We start from the raw sequence: 24,655 nt of genomic DNA on the forward strand, positions 1-24,655 counted from the left end.
CCTTTGCTCAGGAGCCTCTGACCAGGGTTGCTACCAGTCGGCCATCTTCCCAGAATCCCCTTGATTATTTCTTTATGCAGAAATTCCATTTATCTATTTTTGTTATTATTGCTTTTGCTTTTGATGTCTTAGTCATGAATTCATTGCCTAGGTCAATATTCAGAAGAGTTTTTCCTAGGTTTTCTTCTAAGATTTTTATTATTTCAGATTTTACATTTAATTCTTTAATCCATCTTGAGTTAATTTTTGTATATTGTAAGAGGAATTTACTCTCATTTTTCTGTACATTACTATACAATTTTCACAGAACCATTTATTGAATAGTATGTCTTCCCCTTACTGTATGATTTTGTCAGCTTTGTTGAAGTTGCCTACTTGGGCTCCTTTTTGTCTTCATATGAATTTTAGAATTGTTTTTGCTAATTCTTTGAGTAATGAAATGATGTTGTTATTTTGATGGGAATTGCATTGAATCTGTAGATTGCTTTAAGCAATATGGTCATTTTAATGGTACTATTTCTTCTGATTCATGAGCATGGGATGTTTTTCCATCTGTTTATATCATCTATGATTTTTTATCAGTATGTTATAGTTTTTTTGGTACAGATCTTTCACTTCCTTGGTTAAATTTCTTCTGACTTTCTTTCTTTACAGTGATTGTAAATGGTATTGATCTCTTGATTTGGGTCTCACCTTGGTAATTGCTGGTGCACAGCAATGCTATTGACTTTTGTACATTTATTTTACAATCTGAGACTTTGATGAATTCTCTTATCAAATGCAGGAGTCTTTTGAAGAATTCCTTAGGATTTTTTTTAGGTATAAGATCATGTTATCAGCAAAAAGAGGTGATTTGATATACCCTTTTCCTTTTTTTTTTTTTTTTTTTTTTTAAGATAGTGTTAACTATGTACATTAATGCACTTCTGGCATGGCATCATAGCTCACAGCAATCTCAACCTCTTGCCTCAGGCTCCTAAATAGCTGGGCGTATAGACGCCCACAATAACGCCCAGCTTGTTTTCCTATTTTTATTTTTTTTAATCAGTCTGCATGCAGAATTGATTTCGATTTTTATGATTTTCTCCAAAGTTGTAATAATCTCCTGCTCACATCTAATTCCACAGCTTTTTCCCCCTTTTCACCACTTCTACTCAGCATAGTATACAGCAGCTTTTAAGTGACTCACCTTAGTCTTCTAAGCATCCAACTTAGTTTTCATAGAAGCAATACTTATTTTCACTTTGCTCATCAACATATATAATATTTAACTAAATTAAAAATTAAGTAACATCACCAGCATAAAGACACTTTGCCACTAACTCTGGGTAAGCCATGGCTTAGCTAAAGGAGTGGAACTCCACAGCATTCTAGAAGGTGCTCACTGCTTGGGTTCACATCCCAACTTCTCCACATACTATTTGTGTAACCTGGGAATTCAAACTGCTTATGCTTTATGCTCTATTTTCCTCATCTATGAAAGGGAATAATAATAGCACCTCATAAATATGTGAGGATTAAAGGAGAAAACACTTGTGAAGCATTTAGAGGGGTGTGGGGCAGGTGCTAAGTGCTCAGTAAACCCAACATCATTGTTGTTGCTGGGCTGGGGCAGCAGTTGTCTGACAGGCTGCAGGCCTGAGCCTATGCCCAACATCCCCTCCTTCATGGAGGAAGTGGGTGCATCTAGTAACATGTAACTTCTGTAGAGTTACATACCCACTTCCCATATGAGAAAATGTAGGACTTGAGAGTTGATGACTCCAAAGCCACTTGACCAAGAAGTCATAATTTTTAGAATTGAAAGGGCCTCAGCAATCATAAGGTTTGGATGTAGGAAAAAAAGTGAAATTCACCATTTTGTGGTGAATTTTGGACCTATTGAGTCCAAAAATCCCAATGAGGAGTAAACAGAACTTCTCAGGGCAAAGGCTGCAAAGCCCTGGCCAACCTCCTCAGAACCACTGGCTGGCTGTTTTGTGCTCCATGCCCATCAGGGTTGAGCAATAGGGAAGAGGCTCAATCCCCTTGAAACTCCTAGTGTGCATGTGGGCAGCTTCTGCAGAGGTAAAGGCTGTAGCCAGCAGCGGGGAGGTCACATGACCCTACAGAAGACAGATTCTGTGGGTCTCTGCTGCAAACTACTGCTGAGGATCTCCCTGTGCCCTCTGGGTGACCCCTGCTGGTAGGCTCCAGAGCAGGAGGCAAGAAGCTTAAGTCTCCTGTTCCCCTATTTTGTAGGACATTCCTTGTCTCTGAAGCTTATGGTCAGGCCATGCAGGAGGCAGGGGATACCCATGGCCTCCAGAGCTAGGTGAGAGTTGTTCAGATTGCTATTGGCTTGGGAGCCATCGGGTACCAGGATGCCAAAGTAGTGTATGCTGGGAGGGCCTGGGCCTCCAAATGGAAGATGGGCTGTGTGTCCTGGATATTTTAGCCTCCTAAGTCTAGAAGTCATGAGCTGTTTTTCAATTTTTAATAGAGATGAGGGTCTCACTCTTGCTCAGGCTGGTCCCAAACTCCTGAGCTCAGACAAACCACTCTCCTCAGCCTCCCAGAGTGCTAGGATTATAGGCATGAGCCATCGCACCCAGTCAACATCCTCTTTTCTTTCTTTCTTTCTTTCTTTTTTTTTTTTTTGAGACAGAATCTCACTATGCCACCCTTGGTTCAGTGCTGTGGCAAAATAGCTCATAGCAACCTCCAACTCTTGGGCTTACGTGATTCTCTTGCCCAGCCTCCCAAGTAGCTGGGACTACAGGCACCTGCCACAACACCCAGCTATTTTCTTTTGCAGTTGTCATTGTTATTTAGCTGACCCAGGCTGGGTTCAAACCCACTAGCCTTGGCGGATGTGGCTGGTGCTATAACTACTGTGCTATGGGCACTGAGCCAACATCCTCTTTTCTAATTTGGAAGCCCTTTATTTCTTTTTCCTACCTGATTGCTCTGACAGCGACAGTGGTTCTCAACCTTCCTAATGCTGCAACCCTTTAATACAGTTCCTATGGGTCGTGACCCACAGGCTGAGTACTGCTGGGCTACAACTTCTAGTACTATGTTGATAGAAGTGGTGAGAGTGGGCAACCTTGTCTTGTTCCACTTCTTAGGAGTGTTTTCAACTTTTTCCCATTCAGTATGATGTTGACTGCAGGATTGTCATATATGGCTTCTTCATGGTGTATAATTTTTTTATGTGCTGTTGAATTCTGTTTGCTATGATCTCATTGAATATTTTTGCATCAATATTCATTAATGATATTGATCTATAGTTTTTTGTCTTTGTTGGGTCCTTTCCTGGTTTGGGGATCAAGGTGATATTTGCTTCTTAGAATATGCTGGGAAGTGTTCTTTCTTTTTGTATGTTTTGGAAAAGGTTTTTTTTTCTTTATTTTTATTTTTATTTCTTATAGTAAACTATGTACATTAATGCAAGCATGGGGTACAGTGTGCTGTTTTCATATACATTTTGAAATACTCTCATCAAACTGGTTAACATAACCGTCATGTCATTTTCTTAGTTATTGGTTAAGACGTTCATACTCTGCTTTTAGAAAGATTCACTTGTACCCTTGTAAAATAAACCAAAGAGGTGACCCCACCAATCACTCTCCCTCCCCCCATCCACCTCCCTCCCCTCCCCTCTCCCCTTCCCTTATTCTAAGGCTATAATTAGGTTATGACATTCCTATAAAAGCTATGAATTAGTTTCAAAATATAGCTGTGTACATTGGATATTTTTTCTTCCATTTCTGAGATACTTTGCTAAGAACATTTTCTAATTCCATCCATATAAACATGAAAGAGGTAAAGTCTTCATCTTTCTTTAGGGCTGCATAGTATTCCATGGTATACATATATCACAATTTATTGATCCATTCGTGGGTCGATGGGCATTTAGGCTTCTACCATGACCTAGCAATTATGAATTGGGCTGCTATAAACATTCTGATACAAATATCTTTGTTGTAATGTGATTTTTTGTCTTCTGGATATATACCTAATAAAGGAATTGCAGAATCAAATGGCAGGTCTGTTTTTAGTTCTCTCAGTGTTCTCCAGATATTTTTCCAAAAGGAACGAATTAATTTGCATTCCCACCAGCAGGGAAAAGGTTTTATAATATAGGTACCAGTTCCTCTTTAAAGGTTTGGTAGAATTCTGATATGAAGCCATCTGGTCCCAGACTTTTCTTTTTGGGGAGATTTCCTATAGTCGATGGTATTTCAGTAATTGATATAGGTCTATACAAAATTTCTAATTCTTTTTGGTTGAATCTAGGAAGGTGGTGTGCTTCCAGGTATTGGTCTGTTTCCTTCAGGTTTTCATATTTCTGAGAATAGAGTTTTTTTGTAGTAATCATTAAGGGTTTTTTGAATTTCTGAGATGTCTGTTGTTATTTCTCCTTTATCATTTCTGATCAATGATAGTAGAGATTTTACTTTTCTGTTTCTGTTTAGGTTAGCCACAGGTTTATTAATTTTATTAATCTTTTCAAAAAACCAACTTTTGATTTGTAGGTCTTCTGGATGATTCTTTTGTTTTCAATTTCATTTAATTCTGCTCAAATTTTGGTTATTTCTTTTCTTTTGCTGGGTTTGGGGTAAGTTGTTGACTTCCTCTCTTTCTGTTTTCTTGATGAAGGCTTCAAACACTATAAATTTCCCTCTTAGGATTGCCTTTGCAGTATCCCATAGGATAATGATAAATTGATAATTTGTGTCTTTCAGTATCATTTTGTTCCAAAAATGTGGTGATTTCCTTCTTAATCTTGTCTTTGACCCAGCTATCATTCAACATAAGGTTATTTAGTTTACATGACTTTGAGTGTAAAGATTCCTGTTTCTGTTGAGTTCAAATTTTATTCCATGGTGGTCCAAGAGGATGTAAGGAATAATTTCTATTCTTTTAAATTTGCTGAGGTTAGACTTGTGTCCTAATATATGATCCGTGGCTGATGAGAAGAATCTGTATTCAATTTTATTAAGATAAAATGTTCTTTAGATGTTCGTTAAGTCTATTTGCCCTAGGGTCAAATTTAAGTTTTAATATTTCTTTGTTTGGTTTCTTCTTGGAGGATCTATCCAAAACTGCCAGGGGAGTTTTAAAATATCCAACTATTACAGTGTAGGAAACAAATTGTTCATGTCTGTTAGGGTTCACTTAAAAAATTGAGGAGCATTCTGGTAGGGCACATAAATGTTAATTATCGAAATCGCTTCATGTTGGGTGTTACCCTTGACAAAGACATAATGACCATTCTTATCTTTCCTTATCATTGTTGGTTTAAAGCCAATTGTATCTGCAAATAAAATTGCAACCCCTGCTTTTTTCTGATTTCCATTTGTCTGTATTATAGATGTTTATCCCTTCACCCTGAGTCTATTTTTATCCTTTAAGGTAAGATGAGATTCTTGTATGCAGCAGGTATCTTTTTTTTAATTATTTTTTATTAAATCATAACTTTGTACATTGATGCATTTATGGGGTTTAGGATACTGCAGCAGATATCTTGTCTGAGTTTATGTATCCAGTCAGCCAACCTTTGACTCTTTAAAGGACTATTTAAGCCATTCACATTAATTGAGAGAATTGATAATCATGGTAGGATTTTAGGTGTCATGTTTTTCAAATGTCCAGTGAATATTTTTAATCCTTTCACCACTGTGGAAGTTGGGTTTTGTTCAAAAATTTCTGGGTAAGTTTACATTGGTGGTAGACAATTAAGCTGATCATTATGGAGGATGGATCTGAGAATATCCAGAAGAGCTGGTTGAGTTATGGCAAATTTCTTCAACACATGTAAGTCAGTAAAGTATTTGATTTCTCCATCTACAAATGAAACTCAGTTTCACTGAATAGAGGATCCTGGGCTGAAAGTTGTTTTGTTTTAGGAGCCTGAAGGTCAATGACCATCCTCTGGCTTGAAATGTTTCAGCTGAGAGATCTGCAGTCATTCTAGTATTTCTCCCTTTGTAGGTAATGCTTTTCTTATGTCTGACTGCTTGCAGAATTTTCTCCTTCATATTAACTTTGGCAAAGTTAATTACAATGTGCCTACGAGATACTTTGTTTGGATTAAGTCTTGCTTGGGTTATGAAACTGTCTACTATCTGAAATTCTGTATCTCTTGCAATGCTTGGGAAATTCTCCTTACTATCTTGGAGTAGAGTATCTGTGCCTTTAGGACCATCCTCTTCTCCTTTAGGAATTTCTATAAGATGAATATTTGATCTTTTGAAGTGATCCCACAACTCTCTCAGGGAATGATCAGTTTTTGCTCTCCATTTGTCTACCTTTTTGAGCATTTAAGAATGTTCAAAAACTATTCCTCCAATTTCAGAGATCCTTTCTTTTGCCTAGTCAACTCTATTACTGAAGGACTCTATTGTATTTTGGAGCTCCTTGAATAACTTTTTCATTTACTTGAGTTCTGCTATCTCTTTTCTCATTATGTCCAAATCCTTGGTGACTTTGTCTTTGAATTCATTAATTTCTTTTTTTTTTTTTTGAAGAGCAAATGTTTTATTTACATATTTAAATACTTTATTTTCCTCAGATGAATATTTCTTGTAACACAGATCAGTTTGTTATTTTCAATCAGTATCTTGTTAATTTTTTTATTGTTTACAAAGGAAAATAACTTCATAAGAATTTTTATAAAAAAAACTTTGTATCTGTGAAGTAGGAGTCACACATTCAATAACACTGCCATGCTCATTAAAGTTCCAGCAATTGGATGGAATTACTGAAATTCATAGTACATATTAAACCACATTTTCTCACTTGATTAATTATGCATGTTATTGTTAGGATTGGAAGAAAAAATGGTAATGTTTATTGCAGAAACTCATAATAGGTATAATTTAATAAAATGCATAAGCATGTATTTTATATTCACTTGCATAATTATACTATTATAAAAAGTAAAAACCAGGAATGGCAAGTGTAGTTTTACTGGTTCTTTGATTATTTATGTTTACTTTCCAAACTCTAACCTGTTACTTATAATTGCATGTTTTCTGTGATTTGTTTCTGTAAAAAGTTTATCATCAATTCTAAAATATGATTGGCATTGAATATTTATGGGACTCTACCCTTCTAAATTCATTCACGTTGTGGGTTTCTCCTCACAATGAATTCTCTGCTATTTAATAAGATTTAAATAATATTTAAGGCCTTCTCATATTCATAGAGTGAGTATTACATATGAATTTTCTGATGTACAATGAGATTTGACTTCTGGGAAAATGCTTTCCCACATCTGTTACATTCATAGGGCTTCTCTCCTGTGTGTGTTATCTGATGTCTAAGGAGATGAGACTTCTTGACAAAGGCTTTGCCACATTGAATACATCCATAAGGTTTCTCTCCTGTGTGGATTCTTTGATGTGTAACAAGCACAGATGTGTTTCCAAAGGCTTTCCCACATACAATACATTGATAAGGTTTCTCTCCTGTATGAAACCTAGAATGTTTATGAAGGGATGAACTATATCTGAAGGTTTTCCCACATTCCTTACATTCAAATGAGTTCTCAAGTGTATGAGATTTCACATGCTGATTAAAGGAGGAGTTCCAAGTGAATGTTTTCCTACACTGATTGTATTCATAAGGTTTCTCTCCAGTGTGAAGTCTCTGGTGGACCACAAGTTGAGCTTTATGCATAAAAACTTTCCCACAATCATTGCATACAAAGGGTCTCTCTCCATTATGAATCTTCTGATGAGTAGCAAGGTTTACCTTCCTGCTATAGGCTTTCCCACAGTCATTGCATTCAAAAGGCTTTTTTCTTGTATGATTTTTTTCATGTCTAATGAAATGAAACTTCTTTCTGAAGCCCTTTCCACATTCACAGCATTCATAAGAGTTTTCTTCACTATAACTTTCATTATAATTAAGAAAGTCTACATTAGGTTGCAAACTCTTCCCGTATGATTTACATCTTGTAGGATTAAGACTTGTTCTCACATTATAACAGTGAATTCTCTCCATAGTCAGAATTTCATTGAATGTGAAAAAAGCTGATGTCAAAAAATTATCTTTACTTTCCTTATGCTTCTCTGGTTCATCAACAAGTAGGTAGTCAGCTTCTGGATGGCTCCAGTGTGGCTTCCCTCTCTCCGCCCTCCAAGGCTCTTGCCCTTGCTCCACTTTGAAGATTACTTTGGTTTTGGTAACTGGACATCCCACTGAAATGAGGTTTCTATAGTTCTCCAACATAACATCCCAATACAGGGTTCTCTTGGCACAATCAAGCAGCTGCCACTCCTCCAGGGTGAAGTCCATGGCCACATCCTGGAATGTCACTGATTCCTGCAAAAGCCCGTTCATCTTCAAACTAAAGCATCATGATTAAGAGACCCAAGTAAGCTGGCGCACCAGCACGCATCCAGACAGTTGAGTGGGCTGGGGTCGGAGACCTAGTGTTCTGGCTCTGACAAGGCCCTGGGTCGGACCAGAGTCACAGCGTCAAGGCCCCGACACCCTCTGCAAATTGATCTTTTTTTCTGCAGCTCTTGGACAGAGATCTGCCACCCTGTCACAGCCTCATTCTCAGCTCTGGCTGCAAGCCTAGAATCAGGTTACAGCCTAGTCCACAGACTAGAGAAGCAGCCTGAATTCATTAATTTCTTGAGACAACTTTAGAACTACTCTTTGGATTTCTGTTCCCATTTTTTTCTTCCATTCTATTCATCTTATTTGCCATCCATAGTCAGAATTCTATTTCTGACATTTCAGTCTTTTGTCTGTGCATGGCATCTTTAGTTGTATCTCTTTTGTTATTCCTTGGGGAGTGTTGATCTACTCTGATTATTCATGTTGCCAGAGTTGTTCCACTGATTACACCCCATGATTTTTTCTACCATTTGTTTATTAAAACTGGTAAAGTGAGATTGAATTGGGGGTCCTAGGTAGTAGAATTAATCAGCCCCTTACAATTACAAGTACTAGGCCTTGAAATTGTGGCTTATCCTCTACAACCTTACAAAGGCCCCTTTCAGAGTTTTGGCTGCAGACTCTAAGGACCTACTTGGTGAGATAGTGCAAGCTAGCTCAGTTTTGAAATCAGCTAACCTCTACTCTATCCTAAGAAGTCACAGTATTAGGTTCAAATCTCAGCAGGGAAGAGATACAGACAGCTGTAGCGCCCTACCCCCACCATTCAGTTCTTTTCTGCTACAGAACTTCTGCAGGTCAACCTTAGAGTGTCCCCAGGTGGGTGGCCCCAGACATGATTTCCAGTCAGATTGTCTCAGGCAATACAAACCCTGCTCAAAAAAGATGGATCCAAGGGTCTCCAACAGCAATAGCAATCCACAGTCAGTACTGTTCTGCAAACCCAAGGGTATGGCACCCAGTTGCCTCTGGCAAGCCACCAATTGCCCATCAAAGTCTCAGCTGGGCATCAGTGCTTTTGCCCCTAGGCAAAGTCAAATCCAGGGGTCTGGGACCCCACCTATAGGGCTCAGTCTGCACCACATCTGCTCCTCTGCTCACCAGCTCAGTTGGAGCTAGGGGTCACATGCCAGCCTGCCAGGCTCAGTCCACACCAAGTGACCACCCTCTGCCACAGGCACCATCAGAGCCAAGAGTTCTGTGCCCCCTCCTGCCAGACACAGCCAGAACTGGGGTCAACACAACTGCTGGCCAGGCATAGCCATAACCAGGGGACTTCTCCTTCCACCACTATGTCACTTTCTTCCCCACAAGTCACAGATTCCATGCTAATGTTCTGTGGTCCACATTATGCCCTAATCTCTCAGGAAAAGACCATACAGTCTGGGCTCTGCAGGGGGATGAACTTCAGACCACCATGGGGGGGGGTGAAGGGTAGACTGGGAGTTTGGAATTGCAGAAAAAATATTTGTTCAATTTTATGCTGGGCAGGGTGGTGTGTAGGTTCACAAGACGGATCTCCTTGGAGAAGGAGACCCAGTGTTTAGCAACTCTCCAGTGAGGCCTTTTGGCCCCTGTTCCACCCACAGTAAGCCTCCTGCTTTGGGGAATGGTCTCCTGTACTCTAGTTGATAGGCTTTATACCTGTAATTTGTTTTTTTGAATGCCCTGCCTTGGAGTCACAGCTTGCCAAACTTCTTTCTTGGCTCAGGTCCCCACCTTTGGCTTCATAGAGTCTAATTCTGTCCAGTTTTTTCCCTCTGGTCAGGAGCCTCTGCCAGCATTGCTACTAGTCGGCCATCTTCAGTCTCTCCAGCTTATACTGTGTGTTGTTTCTTTTTATCTGATAATTATGGGTTTGGTTTGTTATTGTCCTTGTTTTTCTGGTTCCTTGATGTGTGATATTAAAATGTTAATTTGTACCAGATGTGGTGGCTCACACTTGTAATCCCAGCACTCCAGAGGCCAAGGTGGGTGGATCACCTGAGCTCACAGGTTCCAGGCCAGCCTGAGCGAGAGCAACCCTGTCTCTAAAAATAGCCAGGCATTGTGGTGGGCACCTGTAGTCCCAGCTACTCAGGAGGCTGAGGCAAGAGAATCGCTTGAGCCCAAGAGTTTGAGGTTGTTATAAGCTGTGACACCACAGCACACTACTAAGGGTGACAAAGTGAGACTCTGTCTCAAAAAAAATAGTAATAATAATAATATAAAATAAAATGTTAATTTGTAACATGTAAGCATTTAATGATATAGACTTCCCACTTAGCAGTGCTTTTATTGGCTCAGTGCCTGTGGCTCAAGCAGCTAAGGTGCCAGCCACATACACCTAAGCTGGCCAGTTTGAATCCAGCCCGACCAACCAAACAACAATGACAGCTGCAACCAAAAAATAGCCGGGTGTTGTGGTGAGTGTCTGTAGTCCCAGCTACTTGGGAGGTGGAGGCAGAAGAATCGCTTGAGCCTAGGAGTTGGAGGTTGCTGTGAGCTGTGATGCCACGGTACTCTGCCCAGGGTGACAGCTTGAGGCTCTGTCTCAAAAAAAAAAAATTGCTTTTATTATATCTCAGAGTTTTTTGGTATGTTGTGTTTTCATTTTCATTTTTTTCAAAAAAAATTTGATTTCTGTTTTTATTTCTTCATTGACCCAGTCGTCATTCAGGAGCATCTTGTTCAATTTCCATGTATAATTTTTTAAGTTCTTCTTCATTTTAATTTCTACCTTTATTCCACTGTGGTCTTAGAATATACTTGATATGATTTCAATTGTTATAACTTTATTAAGACTTCTTTTGTGGCCTATAATGTGGCCACAGACTATTCCATGTGCTAGTGGAAAAAAATGTATATTTTGTAGTTGTTGGGTAGAATGTTCTGTAAATATCTGGTAGGTCCATTTGGCCTAGGGTCCAATTTAAATCCAGTGTTTTTTGTTGATTTTCTATCTTGATGATCTGTCTAGTGCTGTGAATGGAATATTGAAGTCTCCTACTATTATTATGTTGTTATCAATCTCTTTCTTTAGGTCTAGTAATATTGTTTTGTGAATCTGGATGCTCCAATGTTGGGTGCATATATATTTAGCATCATTATGTCCTCTTATTGAATTGATGCCCTCATCATTAATTACATTATGACCTTGTTTGTTTTTTTCACTGTTTTTGATTTAAAGTCTATTTTATCTGATGCAAGTGTAGCTATTTCTGCACAGTCTTGCTTTCCATGTGTGTGAAATATCTTTTTCTACTCCTTTACTTTCAGTCTCTATGTCTGTATGAGTAAGGTGAGTTTCCTGTGTTTTGTTTTTCATCTATTTTCCACTCTGTGTCTTTTAAGTACAGAATTGATTTGGCAGAACATTTTTGCTGGAAAAGATTTCAAAAAGTACAGAATTGAGTCCATTTACATTCCCAGCTAATATTGATATATGAAGTTTTATTCTTGTCTTATTGTTTATTGATTACTAGTTGTTTTACAAATTCTTTGTTTCTGTTTCTCTTTTTTGTCTTTGTGATTTGCTGAACTTTTATCATATTGCCATTTAATTCCTTCTTCTTCCTCCTTTGTATCATTGTTTTATAAAACCTGTGAGTTTAATATTTTTATTTGTTTTCATGATAATGTATATTGTTCTTTTGTTTCCATGTTAAAATACCTTTGACCATTTCCCATAGGGCCAGTGTAGTTTAATGGTGACAAATTCTCTCCACATTTACTTGTCTGGGAAAGACTTTATTTTTCCTTTGTTTATGAAGACTATTGAGGCAGAATATAAAATTCTTGGCTGATAGTTTGTTTTCCTTTCAGCACTTGAAAATGCCATTCCATTTTATTATGGCCTATAATATTTCTGCTGAGTTAATTGTTTTCTTAATTTCCTTTCCAGATTATTCATATTTAGTAAATAAACATACAATGGATTTTTTCATTATGTTGATTTTTGTTTTCTACAGCTTTGCTGAATTCATTTATTAGCTCTAAGAACTTTTTGTAGAATCTTTAGTGTTTTCTATATATATGATTATACATCTGAATACACAGTTTTACTTCTTTCTTTGCAATTTGAATGCCCTTCATTTCTTTTTCTTACCTAATTTCTCTGCCTATGACTTCCAGTACTGTGTTGTATAAAAGTGGCAAAAGGAAGAATTCCTATTTTGTTTCTGATCTTAGAAAGAAAGAAAAAGCTTTTCAATCATTTACCATCAGGTGTTTTGTTAGCTATGGGCTTTCACTTGACATTTTGAACCATAATTTATTACGTACTTTTGTTTCTAAGATGATGGTAAAGCTTATTTTAAAACTTATTAAAAAATAAGTCCTCTTTTTTCTATGAGAAACACATGGATAGCTAAAATAGCAGCCACAAATAAATGTCAAGGAAAATAAAAAGATAGTTCCTAAAGATATACTATAACTAGTAAACACATATGAGAAATATAAGTGTTGTAAGACTATGTAAGAAATCACTATTTTATTTTATGTATTTAGCACAATTATTGAAAACATAAATACAACTCAATAGTAGCAAGACTACGGAGTCACTAGACCAGTGATTCTCAACCTGTGGGTCACAACCCCTTTGTAACAGTGAAAAGAATCTTACATATCAGATATTTACATTATGATTCATAACAGTAGCAAAATTATAATTATGAAGTAGCAATGAAAATAATTTTCTGGTTGGTGATCACCACAACATGAGGAACTATATTAAAGAGTTGTAGCATGAGGAGGCATTAGGACGGTTGAGTACCATTAGGAAGGTACTTTGATGTCATCTTTAGAGAGCCAACTATGCTATCTGCTTTACATATGTCATCCTATTAGTAGTCATCATAATTTTGAGGCATACTATTATTTCCTTCACATATTAAGTGAAGAGAATGAGTAACAAAAGGATTAAATAACTTGCTGGAGGATACTGATAGGCCTCAGATATGATCATGACCTGTACTCTTGACCTGTGTTGTCCGTTGTCTTGTAAATGTGCAGACTTTCTGTCCCAGTAAAATCATTCCACTCAGGTAACTTAGTCCTAAGGAAATAAAAGATAGGTGGGTTGGAGCAGGGAATTGGGGGCAGGGTTCTCAGAGCTATATACTTTCATTCATAGTCTACTATTTATTTGTCAGTATTGTATGTTCTGGAGATAGCAATTTAATACAAAAATATATATCCAGTTCAAGTCTTTGGGAAAATGTTCCTGTAATTATAACAAAGTTGGAGAGAGTGGGAAAGTGATTGTAATTGATGATTACAATATGGTAACTTCATAAAGATTATATCTAATTTCATATAATCACAATGCAGGGTGGTCATAAAGTTCGTGGGCATGAACTTTATGGCGACTTTGTATTTCACAGCTATAATGGATCCATCATTTCACTCTAGCTCATCAGCAGAATATTATTTCCTATTTGACTAATTCAGAGCTATAGACATTTTAGGCTACATTGCTTTGGGGTTAAAGCAAAGGTTTCAGAACTGTTCTTTTTTTTTCAGGGAGCTCATCCGCTGTTTGAAGTGGTATATGGACTGTTCAGCAGAACTGATTCGGCAGGACCACATTCAGGAAGCCATGCGGGTAATGTACTGAGCTCTCTGTACATAAAGGACCCACTCATACAATTGTTTGTGAGTAATCTCAGTGGGGTAGTATGCGGGACAAATGTAGACATCCAAGTAAACTTGCTTGCTTGCTTCAGGAATTACTGCCTTTATCCACATAATTCTTGTTTATTCACCTTGATTTTGCTCTAAGAAAACTTTAAACTATTATTCCTGATAATTTTATCTTAAAGCAGGAGGGAAAGATGATATACACATGGCTCCTAGCCATCCTTCCCTGCCTGATTTTTACCAATAGTGTCAGCCCTTCCTTCCATTGGCTAAAGTGTTGTAACTCCTAAGCCAGTATTGGTGGCACCATTGATTAGAGTTAAGATCTTCCAACACTGTTTCAGTCTTTGGCAGTTACTAGGCATTATTTCTGGAATCAATTTAAGTAAAAAGAGCTGATTGGATATGTTGAGATGAAGATAATCCTAAAACCTTGGCCTTAGGATGAACCTGGGGTTTCCATGGTCATGATCATTGTCAGCACCCTGGCTTGTAGAAGTTCCATGACAAAAAAGCCCTTTTCATTGCTGGATAGCTCCAATTGAGAGGGAACTGTCCTTATTGTGAGTTAAGTCCACTGTCTGATAACTTCTTTTCATGGCTACTGCTTCTGCTATAAATAAAAGCAAAGCAGTTTTGCTTTATTCCTCTCTTTTGATACCACATATCCACATCATCTGCACTAAGTACTAAGCCTGTTTTTGTTGTTGCTGTTTACTGTTACATGGTAACAGGTGTAACAGATTGTTTTCATAAGCAACATCAAATTGAAGGGGCAAAATCAAATCATAGATCTACATTTACCCTATCTCTTCTCTGCACACTGTGTAAAAATCTGAGGCTACAAGTTTTATTCCTGTCCTCCTTCATATAAACATCTACTGAATAGTCACCATCTGTCCTGGGTAGTAAGATACAAAAATGATTAAAACCAGCTCATCTTCCTGAAGAGCACATCCCCAGTGTCCTCAGGGAATACAGGCACAAATACAAGTGTGGATCAGGATGCTGAGTGCGATATGAGGGCCTGGGTTTTGTTTTGAGAAGAAATCAGATTCATCAGTCAGATTCCTAGCATAATATCTGAAGCAATAAAAGTTAACTTAAATGCAAAAGATTCTATGTGATCCCAAAAATTAATTGCTTAAGGCAACTGTAAGTTTTCTCCAGTAGCCTTCAGTGCCACAGAAGTTTTCTCCTAAAAATCATTCATTCAGTCATTCAGTCATTCAGTCAGTTAGTATTGCTTGATATGTGCCATGTATCAGACACTATACCAACCATGAGGGACTCACAAGAAGCCCAAGCAGAAGAGGCTAGGCCCTTAATGTACTTCTATTCAAGTAGAGGAAGATAAACACTAAACATGTAAAACAGATAAATATACAAAGTCAGGAAAAAATTCTTGAGTACTGTGAAGGAAATAACTGAGATCGTGGAATAGACTATCTGGGGATAAAGGGTTACTTCAGAACAAGTGCTTAGGAGAAGCTTCTCTGAATAGGTGACTTCAGAGCTGATTTCAGTGTTAATAACTGGGGGATGAACATTCCAGACTGAGGAAACAACATGTTTAAAGGCCTAGATGGGAATGAGCCTGAGTTTTCAAGGAACAAAAGGATGCTTATATGACTAAAGCAGAAGTTTTCAAATATTAAATTTGATGTGGAAGGTGACAGAAAGTGACAACTGAGGCTGGTTTTAAGGGATCTGGCTAGATTAGCTGTGTTTATGGCAGGGCCATTTATGGAGACAGAATTCTGGAGAAAGTCAGGTTTAGGTGGGGAATAGGAAGAGTTCCATTTGGGGGACTACTTTTTTGAGGTATTTTTGTATTTGTTCTTGCTGTTTCAAATTTATTTTCTAATATTTTCAAAACTTTTATCAGGCCATTTTCCCTTCTTCATCAAATTTCAGTTTACAAGTCCCCTTGACCAAACTAGTAAGTATCCATCCTAACCCGTTTTCATCCTTCTTCACAGGATGCATATGCCTGACCTGAGACTTCTTATTCTGGTTCTTTAGCTGTAGACCAGGAAACTTTTGTTTTTAAGACAGGGTCTTCCTCTGTCACTGCAGCCTTCTACTCCTGAGCTCAAACTATCCTCTGGCCTCATTCTCCCGAGTAGCGGGGATGACAGAAATGTGCCATTACACCTAGCTAATATTTTTTTTCTTTACTTTTTGTAGAAATGGAGTCTTGCTATGTTAGTCAGCCTGGTCTTGAACTCCTGGGTTCAAGTGATCCTCCTACCTCAGCCTCCCAAAATGCTGGGATTATAGGCATATGCCACTACTCCTGGCTAAGCTCTTTTTACTTTTTGTATAGACAGGGCCTTGCTATGTTCCCAGGCTGGCCTCAAATTCCTGGTCTCACATGATAGTCTTTCCTCAGCCCCCTTAAGTGCTGTAATTACAGATGTGAGCCACTATTCCCAGCCTCCTCTAATTTTAAAAAGGAAAATATTTCTCTTATCACTGCCGGTTTTTTTCATTTTGAAACAGCTAGCACAAGAGATGTGTGGAATGCTTTGAAACATCTACCAGTTTCAGAGAGACATAACCAGGCAGCAAAATCACAAAGCAGTGAGCTATGATTGCACTCCAGCTTAGGGGATAGAGCAAGATCCTGTCTCCAAAAAATTAATTAAATAAAGAATACAATTAGAAGACTATGTGGCACATAACTAGATTTTCCTACCTCTCAGAGTTCCTGAGATTTAATTTTTTAAAAAAATGTATTTTATTTTCCTGTCTTTACTTCTATTGTTCCACATAATTGTTGATTCTTCCTGTATCCTTCTTGGCTTGGGCATATAATAGTAAGGTGGTCAATAGGCTCACATTCTATTCTTATTCATGCCACCTTTTTGGTGAATCTCTCCAGACCATTGTGTGACTTAAGTGAGGAAGTCATCCTAACTGCTGTAGTCTTTTCCCAAGGAAATCTACTTTGTCTTTACCTATACGAATACAAAGGTGTCAGTGGATATGGACGCTGTCCCTCCTTTGTCCTCAGCTGAGCCCAGAAAGTTATCTTAATCATATAAAACCAAAATAACTAAATGAGGAAGGTCAGACTTGCTACCCACTTTTGGTTTGGGAAACACAAATTTTATTTTATTTTTTTAATTTAGTACATAAAATACTCACCACTTCAGTGACTTCAAGCTGGCATAACCTAATAAATGAAGCTGGCTCAGCACTGTGTATTTTCTGCTTCATGGACCTGAAGAGTCACCACAGTCTAGACATTTTGGAGCAATTGAAGAGTCTGGCCTGCAAGTATCTGGATTTTAGAAACTGACAGACTGTTAGGTATTTTTATAGATCAGGCATTAAAAGCTTATTGGAACAGAGGCTGTGGCATGTATGGAGATGAGCCACATGTCAATTTCTTCTGCAGAATCTCCTGTTACAAGTCCTAGAAGACACATTTTTCTAAACTAGCATTCCCCAGTTTCATCTAAAGATTAAGCTCTGCTGTGCCAAACCTCTGAGAGATGGATAGATCATGAAAGGTAGCTTGGGAATTATTTCCTTTTACATATTTCAGATAACTGAGTCCTGTTTCTTTCATCCTTGAACAAATTTCTCTCCATTAAGTCTGCCTTTTCAATCTCGAGGCCAAGGTGGGTAGATTGCCTGAGATCACGGGTTCAAGACCAGCCTGAGCCAGAGTAAGACCCCTGCCTCTAAAAATAGCCAGGCATTGTGGTGGGAGCCTGTAATTCCAGATACTTGGGAGACTGAGACAAGAGAATCGCTTAAGCCCAAGAGTTTGAGGTTGCTATGAGCTGTGATGCCACAGTACTCTACTAAGGGCAACAAAGTGAGACTACCTCAAAAAAAAAAAAAAACAAAAAAAAGGAAAGGAAAGAAAAAGAGAGAGAAAGAAAGTCTTCCCTTGCAGTGTCTGGAAAATATGTAGCATTTTTTTATTAGAAAATATAGTCTTGGTTCTTAAATCTCCAAAATATAATCTTGGTTCCCTTAAAAGAGAATAGCCATGCATATAAGCATAGGCCAACCTGCAGGCACTCCTCAGAATCAGATTCTGTTCGCAAACCGTTTAGCTTTATCTTCTGTATTGTTTATGAAATGTTTATGGCAGATGTCCTAGTTGGAAAGGGATGAAGAGTGAATGTGTCAGACCAACCAGCTGCTGTACAACCTGCAATGAGTTTTCTCCACACTTCTGTGTCCCTTAGCGAGAGGAGAGACACTGTGTCAGACCCCAGATACATGTATCAAAGATGCAGGCAACCTCTTAAAGGACTTTTCCTTGCAAAAAATTCAGGAGTGGGCCTTAACATCCTTGCCTTTTGAGCCTTTTACTTTTGCACTTGAAAAAATGTAAATTAAACTTTTTGATTCTAAATGTTACTGAATTCAACTATTTCTATTAGTCTATGGCTCCTTAATTCCAGAACCTCAGAAAAAAGTTGTGAAATTGTTTAATGATTCTCTCAATAAGAAAACACCTGCTGCTTAATTACACTTTGGATATTTAAGGACAAATTTTAAAAATAAAATGCATGTCTCTATAGTTAGAATTGTCCATCACTTGATTTTAGTGTAGGATTTGCTGTTAATTTGCCTTTTGTTTCCTGCTATGTGAGTTCTTGGGCATCTTCAATATCTATCACCTTTTTTCCCATGCTTTTCAGGCTTTGGAGTACCTTTTCAAGTTCATTGTACAGTCACGGATCCTGTACTCACGAGCAACGTGTGGGATGGAAGAAGAACAATTCCGATCCAGCATCCAAGAACTTTTCCAGTCCATTCGGTTTGTGCTCAGTCTGGACAGCAGAAACTCAGAAACACTCCTTTTCACTCAGGTCTGTAAGCTGCAGAGAAGCTTTGCTGCTGAATTCCTTGTCTTTCTTAGAAGGTGGTTTCTTTATCCCCTGGTTTCCAGAGTTGAAGAAGCCCTGCCAGGATCCTGTATGTTAGGTAAGGGATGATTTACAAGGAAATACCTGATAGAACAAAATGCTACTTTTACGTCAAATCTAGCATTGTCTTACCTGCCAAATATAAAACAACTCTATAACTTAATAGTGGAGAATAAGTACAAATTTATTCTTATGAACCCTTTTGAGACCAAATTCTTTTAGCTACCATACTATTCAGTTTTTCATGAATAGATTCATAGAGAACATTAAAAATGTACAGGAAATCTTATTTCCCAATTAATCACTGTACTAATTCAGGAAAATTTAGATTAATACTTATCCATTTAAGAAGAGTGAAATAAGTTGAAAAACAGTAGGAATAACTAGAAATTTTTTGGCTAAGAATTGGGATTAGATTTTACTACTATAGAAACATCTACGTGGGAAGGAAATTTGCATCCTTATATTAAAACTGCCTGGCCAGCTAATCTGTTACCTTTTCTACCCAGCCTCACCCAAGAACAAGTTTAGGATTCACTACCCTAGTCACAATAATAATAAAAATGAATGTCAGAATTTTTATCTAATGGATTATAGTTCTTTGAATATTTGAATTAAATTATCACACCAAAAACTATTAGTGAAGATCAGACAGCCTCTCTTGTGTCAATTCATTGAGTCACTGCCAGGTGTGGTGCTAATGTACGTATATAACTCTGTCTCTTTTAAGATTACAATAGTCTACTTTTTCCTGTTTTCCATTTGCCTCTGTGTTGCTTCTTGAGACCAATTGCCAGAAAACCTCAAGGTTTATAAGTGCCTCTGAAAGGAAGTCCCCTTCCATGATCTTCACCTCCTAAGTACCCCAAGCAACTCATCTTCCTTCCCCTGCACCTCCCACAGCCCATCTTTTCCTTCTAATAAGGGCCAAGAACCCCTACTCTTCCCCTCAGCCAGAAAAGAGATAGGAGGAAATTGGAGGTAGCTATTCAAACAAAGCAGATATGTCTTCTGGGAACTTGGCAATTCCTTGTACTCAATAGCGTACCCCTAACCACTTCAAGAAAAATAACTTAGACCTAGTCTTCACTAAGAGCTGTGTCAGTATTAGTCCTACTTTGGTGCCAGGCTCAGGTTTTATAAGTTTCAGAACTCTCAGGAAACATTTTATTCAGTTAAACTTTATAGCTTTGATTAGGACCATGAGAAGATGTCAGGGTGCAAGTATCCTTCTATTATAGTGCTTAAAAATAGGACATTTCACCATTTTGGAGAGCAAATCCATTACTTTTTTTTTATTGATTATAAAGCATCTACTTTTCTCCCTTTGTCTTTTGTTTCTAACCTGCTTATAATGTGTTGTATTCTGGTTATAGTTACTGAAGAATAGTCTCCTTGCTATTCCAGGGAGTTATAAATCTACACATACAATTCATATAAATTCTGTACTTTAGTCTTGCCTAAACATAAACCACAGTACAGGCCTATTTCCTGTGTCATAAATTTCACTCACTCTTAGCCAGTGTCTAATGCCTGATGAAGCAGTCAAGAAAAACAGCCTCCTCTCTCCCACCTTCTACTTGGGAAGAGTCAGCTGTCACCTTTTTGTCTCAAGGTGGCACTCCATTTCCCATTGTAAGTCTGGGGTTAATGGTTAAGGCTACTTCCAGTTAGGCAAGAGAAGAGAATGAGCACCTCAATATTTAAGACCTGTTATTGTCCAGGCACTCTACTGGAACCTTTTTGTATCTAAATTTTTTAGGAGATCAATAATAGAATTATCCCCATTTTATTAATGAAAATATTGAGGATTAGGCAGTAACTCACTAAAGGTTATGTACCAAGTAAGTGGTAAAGCTTGGATTTGAACTCATGCCTTTCTAATTCCAAAACCTATTCTCTTTCTCCTACAGTGTTCTTCCTCTCAAAGGCTCTGGAACTATTATATTATCAAATGTCTTCAAGAGGTTACATCATGGGTCTACCAGAGCTCATATCCTAGAAGAGAAGCCTATACACACATACTCTGAGTCACTGAACTTGAAGACATCTCTTGAGGACTACTGACTAAATCCACACATTCCTCACTCTTTTTCATTTATATTTGAGATTTCCAGGCATCACATATGAAGGAAATGTCTATCCTGGAAAAATTATCTGGCTTTCAAAGCTGGAAGCCTGGCTACAGGGATGTGAGCAGAGTTTTTCTGATGCTGCTTTTAGGCACTCAACTCTCTCTGCCTTACTTTCTTCCATAGGTTCCTGGCTTGAGTTTCAAACAAAAATTGGAAAGTCAAGAGTTTGATCATAGCGAAACAAGAAATTTAAATCTATTTTATAAGCAAAAGCAACTATGAATCTTTTTTTAAATTTCAGATTAATAATACAAGGGTACATATAGTTTGCTTTTGTGAAGTTAAAATTCGAGTTGTAGTTGTGTCCTTCACCCAGGAAGTATGCTATAAACCTGTGCAATATACTCATTGGGTAAGAACTTACCCAGTCCCTTATAGCTATGGATCTTAACCTACATTGAGCAAATTTCTCTTCTTTCTTTTTTTTTAAGGGTCTCACCCTCTCACACAGGATGGAGTGCAGTGGCACAGTCACAGGTCACTGCAACCTCCCAACTTTTGGACTCAAGCACTCCTCCTGGTCAGCCTCTCAAGTAGCTGGGATTACAGGTGTGCACCACCACACCTGGCTGACTTTTTGTATTTTTAAGTGACAGGTCTTGCTATGTTGCTTAGGCTTGTCTCAAACTCTTGACTTCCAATAATCCTCGCATCTTGGCCTCCCAAAGTGCTGGGCTTATAGGTGTGAGCACCTGTGCCTAGCCCAAATTTCTCTTTATACTTCATTCTCTTACCTTGGCAAGTTATGAAAAACTTAAGTTGCCTGGGCCCCAGCAAATTATCTTGTTTTCATGTTCTTTTTTGTTCTCCTTGCCCCATACCCCAGGAGTGCTATAAGGATGGGTAGAGTCAAGGGCCAGAAAGGAGCCCACCCAAGGAAGGGATGCTGCAATGCCTTCTCAACCTCCACCACCTTGTATTGTTCTGTGAGTGTGCAAGATAGACACACATCTAACTCTGAGCTAACCACAACATCACTTGCTCCTGCAGGCTGCACTCCTCAATTCTTTCCCAACCATCTTTGATGAACTGCTACAAATGTTCACTGTACAAGAGGTGGCAGAATTTGTGAGAGGGACCCTGGGGAGCATGCCAAGCACTGTACATATCGGACAGTCAATGGATGTGGTCAAGCTGCAATCCATTGCCAGGACAGTGGACAGCCGCCTATTTTCTTTCTCAGGTAAATCAAGTTGGAATGAGAATCGTACTCAACTTTTATCCCTTCCAGGGGTGATAGCCAAATGATAATCAAAGGATCTGTTTTGTCAACCATTTCAACCATCATTCAAGAAAATGCATTCTTAAAATGCAGAATTTTGGATTAACTATGTTAGCAAATGCAGCCAAGACCTAGGCCTACTGCCTCACCCACAGTGTATTCCTAGGGACCCACACCTTAGGAGCATATTAATAGAGTTGTGTGATAGTTTATTCAGACTGCTGTAAAGTGATACCATACATTGGCTGTCTTATACACAGCATTTATTTCTCATAGTTCTGGAGAGTAGAAAGGCTAAGATCAAGACACCAGTAGATTCACTATCTAGTGAGTGCTCACTTCCTGGTTCTTGGATGGCTGTTTTCTCTCTGTGTTTTCACATGGCACAAGGGGCAAGGGAACTCTCTTTTTAAAAAGTACACTAATTCTGGCTTGGCACCTGTAGCTCAGTGAGTATACAAATATATGGGAAAGCAAATAACAGACTGCCTTTACTAACATACTTTATTTCTGATATTTTTGCAAGTACTTGCTGATTCATATAACCACTTTACAAAAATTTTTCTTAAACCTTATGTGGCGTTGGACCATGTAAGACCATGTAATTGGATTTTGAGATGACAGTCAACCACCAAAATTTCATTTGCATATCAGTTTCATTAAATGCCTGAGCTGTAGCATCTTCTCTATCTCTTTACCAATGATATCAATTAACCAACACTTACATTCTCAGATTCCCTCACTTTGGGCTCTTTTTCACCAAGCAGATATTTCTTGTTATAAATCCTACTATATTGATATTTTGATCATCAAAATGCAATATCAACTGTTCTTTTATCCAAGCCTTATTTTAAACATATATTAGCTATTACTCCATTCTATTTGAATATAATTCTAAGTATTTGAGAAGGCAGTGCCAAAATCTCACATATATAACTTATATTTGGCTGATAAAGATTTTCTTTCTGAGTTTCATGTGGAACACTTAACTATGGTCAAATATGAACAGTAAATCAAAAGTGCCATGGCTTGCTTGTATTATTGATAATCTCTGACTATGCTGGCTAGATATAATAAAACCTGCAGGGTCAGACAATCACTGACCACATAGGAGTATAGGGCACCAAAAACATTCACATTTATATTTTCCTTTGATAATCAAGTAAATTTCCTGCAACCATCTTGCAGAGCAAATGTAAGTGATTCTCACTTATAGGTAAGGAGAATCAAGCCTATGTGAGTCAGCCTAAGGTCTCAGAATAATAGGAGGCTTGAATTAGGATTCATCCTTACTGAATTCAGATTTCTAGAAATAGTCACCTCCTGGTGGAAATGCTATTCTAGTAACATTGGGAGAAAGGAAAACATGTGAAGTATACACTAGGGTTGATGATAAGCATTGGCTAATTATGAAAGTCTTATGAGAAGACAAAGATTGTGCTTCTATTCATTGCATTGGATACACAGCAGCAATCTAATAAACCTGTCAGGAAAAGGGAACAGGCCTGATAGCTCACAGCAGGAGTAAGCATGCCAGGCCACCCTAGCCATGGCATGAAAAAAGACAATCTGCAGTCCATATCAAATCTGCAAGTTCAGTCAACCTAGTTCATACTAACTATGCCATTTAATTGGAGTTTTCACTGTAAACTGTGCCTTTAATTTGGAGACTAATCATTTAGGAGATTCCATTTCATATGAAAGCTATAACCTAATTATAGCCTAAGAATATGGGGAGGAGGAGGGACGGGAGTGGGTGGATGGGTGGAGGGAGGGTGACTGAAGGGATCGCCTCTGTAGATTATCTTTCTTTTTTTTTTTTGAGAGGAGCCTCAAGCTATCCCCCTGGGTAGAGTGCCATGGCATCACGCTCACAGCAACCTCCAACTCCTGGGCTCAAGCGAGTCTCCTGCCTCAGCCTGCCAAGTAGCTGGGACTACAGGCGCCCGCCACAACGCCCGGCCATTTTTTGGTTGCAGCCATCATTGTTGTTTGGCGGGCCCAGGCTGGGGATTCGAACCCGCCACCTTAGATGAATGTGGCTGGTGCCTTAGCCGCTGTGAGCCACAGGTGCCGAGCCTGTAGATTATCTTTCAGGGGTACAAGTGAATCTTTCTTAAAGTAGAATATAAACGTTGTAGCACAATAACTAAGAAAATGACATGAAGGCTATGTTAACCAGTTTCATGAAGAAATTTCAAATTGTATATGAAAATATCACACTGTACCCCATGATTGCATTAATGTACACAGCTATCATTTAATAAAAAAAAAAGAAAGAAAGAAAGAATGCAGACTCCCAACATTCATTCTAAATAAAATGTCATAGATGCTGGGGCATGAAATGAGAGCAAAGGAACGAAAGATAGAAGAACAATGTC

The 24,655-nt window shown here is 38.2% G+C and overlaps 1 protein-coding gene and 1 pseudogene across 1 annotated transcript in view; one reads left to right on the plus strand and one right to left on the minus strand.

Moving 5' to 3' along the window:
- Positions 1-24,655, plus strand: part of DOCK3 (dedicator of cytokinesis 3) — a 492,344-nt gene that overhangs the window by 353,107 nt on the left and 114,582 nt on the right. The window contains exons 19-21 of the mRNA XM_023512988.1: positions 13,903-13,984; positions 18,690-18,860; positions 22,043-22,235. Of these exons, the coding sequence (XP_023368756.1) occupies positions 13,903-13,984; positions 18,690-18,860; positions 22,043-22,235 (446 nt within the window). The remainder of the gene's footprint in view (positions 1-13,902; positions 13,985-18,689; positions 18,861-22,042; positions 22,236-24,655) is intronic.
- On the minus strand, positions 7,204-8,334 carry LOC105886942 (annotated as a pseudogene).

Source organism: Otolemur garnettii, unplaced genomic scaffold, assembly GCF_000181295.1.
Source record: "Otolemur garnettii isolate 467f Iridium unplaced genomic scaffold, OtoGar3 scaffold00032, whole genome shotgun sequence".
In the NCBI taxonomy this organism is placed as follows: Eukaryota; Metazoa; Chordata; class Mammalia; order Primates; family Galagidae; genus Otolemur; species Otolemur garnettii.